We start from the raw sequence: 4,098 nt of genomic DNA, 5'->3' as shown, positions 1-4,098 counted from the left end.
CAATTAAGGATACAGTTTAAAAACAATGCAGGATCTGCATGGGGAACGTCTTCATTTGTAACTACTGAGCCCAATTCACGAATCATGGCACATGTAATCTCCACACATTCATCAAATAGTCCAAAAACTTCCCATCTTATACCTGTTAACTACAAAACCATGGAAATGACAGGAAAAGCTACATACAACATCAGAGCAACATTGTATCAATCTTCATTCCAAAACAATAAACAATATAGCGACTCACAACATAAACATAATACGGACGCTATCAAGAGACAAAAAAATAGACAAGGACACAAAATACAAAAATAAAAAAAAAGAATGGATATAAATAATGGACATCATCAGCTAATGGATCCACAATGAAGCGCTGGCCATAGACGAGGAGTGTTCTTCGGTGTCTGGGGGTCTTCACTGCAGCCTTGGGAAGTTGAAGTTCCTTTGGTTTCTAAGATGCATGATTGGTGCAAAATGTTTCCAGTCTTGTATCCACTAGGATTTAGTGACGAAGATAATGATGGCAAGGACTTGATGATGGCTGGGGGGGGGGGGGAGACAGGGAGGAGGAGAGAGAGTTGAGGTGGGGTGGTGATGTGGGGGGGGGGGGAGTTAAGGGAGAAGAGAGAAGTGTTGGGCGGGGGGGGGGGGGGGGGGATAAGGGAGGTGGAATTTCAATTTTTCTCCTAAGCTTTTGCTCAGGCTTCAAGGTATAATCTATCCCAGATCCTTTCCCAGAGAGGGAGAAACTTAGTGATCACGTTTGCAAATGATGCTCACGTTTGGTTCTCAATTATCCCTCCCCATAAAGATAGGTGGCGTGAGTAGCAGGGTCTCTTCCACCAACAAGAAAAAAATGTCATTAGGAAAAGCGTAACACGTCAGTCCGTCCCCAGGTTTGTGTTTCCTGAAGTGGCAGTAAGAGATCAGTCCTAACCTGCCCAGCAGGAATAACGGTTCCTCCTTACCTCCCCTTACTGCCTGGCCTTCCACTATCTTCTTGAGGAGCTACTGTCATCACCATCATCTTCTTATACACCAGGTCTACTATTTCTTCATGATCCTTTACAGCACCTCTACCAAACTGCCCACAGGACTTTAAAGGTAGGTGACTCATTTATCCATTTTATCCAGATCTCTCTGTAGGACCCCAACACTGACATACTGTAATGCAAAGTGCTGGAGCCCCACAACATACTTGGCGTTCCTTCTACCTGCTTATGCAGGTAAAAGGGGTGCAATTATTTTTGAAAAAACATATTAATTCCAAATGTTTCAAAAATAAGACCCCCCCCCCCCCATGCAACATATGTATCTCCTTGAAGTTTTCTATTTTTTTCACCCTGAGAAATATTTACATAAATTCTGTTTTTAGTTCATCTTGTGACTTTACTCTTCTCAGAAACACTTCACCCTGCTCAGGGCTTTTTTCTGTTAATTGAGCGAGTTTCATTTCTGTATTTTATTTTATGTTTATTGCATCTTATTACCCAGATCAAGTCATAGTCGCTTCTACATTTTGATACATTGTTGCATTCTATTTAGTGAATTTCATATTTACATTAGACTAATTTTAATGCAGAAATAGACACTTGGGGAGAGATGATCCAGTGTGGTGTGTGATTTGGTGTGAATTTCATGCATCTCAAATTTTGCAATTATTTCATAGGCAAAGTTAAATTCCTTCTGAATAGAATGACAGTCATTTCACTGTATAGTTTATAATATGTGCTGGTGTTTATGTAAAGTTTGTTACAGTGTGTTTGCTGTTTGTTTGCTTTAACACACATCCTCCTGGTATGAGTGAGTGTGAGTGTGAGTAAGTGTCATTTGTTTTGGGTTCTATGTTTATATACAGCCTTTAGGAATCTGTATTATTAGCAAATCTTCATTGACACTTTGAAAATGTTTGTTCTGACAAAGTGAAAAACGTGCCTAGGTGTTAGAATTTTACAAAAGCTCCTGGCTAAGGGTTATCTAGGCTAACATTCTGCACGGAAAGGGTTAATTGTCCTTGTCTTAAGGGTTACATCTGTTCCATAATCCCCTTTTTTTTTTAAAGCTAGAGCCCCCCTTGTATTTACTCCCCCCCTCCCCAACATTTTGACAGACATTATCTAAAATGTAACTTTTTTTTTTTTTTACTACACATAAAAGTTTACACCCCCTAAACAAGACCCTACAGAATAACGGTGCAATCCCCTTCACTTACATTCTATGTGGACACTACAGCCAGGGCTGCTACACACAGAGGGGGACACTCTTTGATTCTTGCATAGACTTCTGCCAATACATGTGGTCGGAGCCTTCCAGCCTGGGTGTCAGTGTCTCTCTGCCTCTGAGTTCACAAGGCTTAATTACAGTCACTACTATCCAAGGATCTGTATATCCCATTACACTCAACACCCAAAGTTGTGCAAAGATCTGGCTGAGGATGCAGGGGAAGCTTTGACTCATGATTGCAAGATGTAATTCTTGTGTTATCTGGTGCAACCCTTAAGACAACAGCGAGGAGATCATTGCAAAGGAGAGGGTGAAAGGGGAGAGAGACCCCGGAGGAAGCCAAAGAGGGGTCTGTGGGAGATTTGGGGCATTATTTGGCGCCCTGTGTTTAAATGGGAACTACCAATGCCCACACTGTGCTGTGTTTGGTTGATAGAGTCTGCGTGCTGCTGATATACAGTCGAGTCCATGAGAACTAGCTTCTGATCCACTGTTATCAATGAAGCAGATGATGGCGGATGGCCCCAGGTGTAAGAGGCGAAAACAAGCCAATCCAAGGAGGAAAAACGGTAAGGACTGCTGGAGATCCCCTTCCCCTTGTGTCTGGAGAGGGTCCTGGGCTGTACGTCTTTGTGCAAAAGTGTTGGATAGTTGAGTGTAAGGGGCTGAGGTCTTGAGCTCCTCTTCTTGCAGGCAGATCGACCCTCTAAGTGAAAGAGAAGGGTCTCAGCTTGGGGTGTGTGTGGTCTGTGGGTCCCCCTGATCCAGGCTTGGAGTGGAGAAAGGCAGGGAGTTGGGGGGTTTCTTTTTGCTTTTCATGCTGAAACTTTCTGCTCGCAAAGTCTGTGTCTCTCACATAACGGTTCCTGAAAGCAGCTCAGCAATGACACACTGTGTTAGATTCTCTTTCTTCTCCAGCTCTGCAGGGCTCAGCAGCACAAGGCTTCCCCTAGCAGCTGCTATCCATGCAGGGCGCACTATCCAAGCCCCCTCCCTTGGTTTATAGAACTAGCAGCAGGCATAAGCCACCCGGTCCAGGCAGGCAAGCAGGCAGGCAGGCAGGCAAGCAGGCAGGCAGGCAGGCAAGCAAGAAAGCATTACTCTCCCTCCCCAGCCCCATTCTCCTCCAGCCCTGGGAGATATTAACGGTTTCCGCAGCTTTGTCACTTTTTTTGCTTCTTGTTTGTCACAATCACCCAAACCCTTCATGTGTATGGGAGGAGGGGGTGTTGCACTATAAACGGGGTTCTGCTTCACAGAGCAGCCTGGGTGCCCAGTACACAGCCCCAGCCTTCATTGCTGAACTAATATTTATTTCCAACATGTAACTTTCCTATTGCAATGAGAAATCAGCACAATGATGGTCACAGGGTGTGTATGTTTGCCTCTGCTGTGTCGTCTACATACCACCCACCCCAATCTGGTATTAGGTATTGCTTTGGCTTTAGTGGTCGGGGGGCTACTCATAGAAAGACCACTTCTCAGCCAGTTTTTCTTGATCACTAGCTTCTGCCATAGTTTCCTCCTTCTTCCCCTCTTCAAGTAACTTTTTGGTGGGTTCTTAACTTGTGTCCATTATATTACTGTTAACCCGTGCTGTGCCAAGCCGCTTGCAGTAAACACTGGTAGAGTTTCAGTTGGCGATTTTATTAGGGAAGGGGGTGTTTTATTTTACATTAAGACCCTGCTGTAGTCAATGTGGGGACTGAGATAAGGATTCTGGTATAGCAAAAACTTCTGTACACAACCCCCCCCCCCCCCCCCCCAAGTCCTTTGATCTATTTGTTTATCTTTAGTAATTAAAAATATAGGCACCCTGTCCAGTTACAGACCACTAGCTCAGGCTTGTCTGTCAGTGTATAAGGTGGTCCTCTA

The 4,098-nt window shown here is 44.2% G+C and overlaps 1 protein-coding gene across 3 annotated transcripts in view; it reads left to right on the top strand.

Moving 5' to 3' along the window:
* Positions 1-682: 682 nt before the first annotated feature.
* The window catches only part of ZEB2 (zinc finger E-box binding homeobox 2), a 144,253-nt gene continuing 140,837 nt past the window's right edge, over positions 683-4,098 (top strand). For 2 of the 3 annotated variants that reach the window (XM_075829252.1, XM_075829250.1), the window contains exons 1-2: positions 683-1,104; positions 2,660-2,792. In XM_075829252.1, coding sequence (XP_075685367.1) covers positions 2,723-2,792 — 70 coding nt within the window. In that variant the 5' untranslated portion in view covers positions 683-1,104; positions 2,660-2,722. Of the gene's footprint in view, positions 1,105-2,203; positions 2,793-4,098 lie in introns of those variants that run through there. The other variant, XM_075829251.1, reaches the window with a different exon arrangement.

The sequence above is a fragment of the Rhinoderma darwinii genome, chromosome 6 (assembly GCF_050947455.1).
Source record: "Rhinoderma darwinii isolate aRhiDar2 chromosome 6, aRhiDar2.hap1, whole genome shotgun sequence".
Lineage (NCBI taxonomy): Eukaryota > Metazoa > Chordata > Amphibia > Anura > Rhinodermatidae > Rhinoderma > Rhinoderma darwinii.
This window is presented reverse-complemented; position numbering and strand designations above follow the sequence as displayed.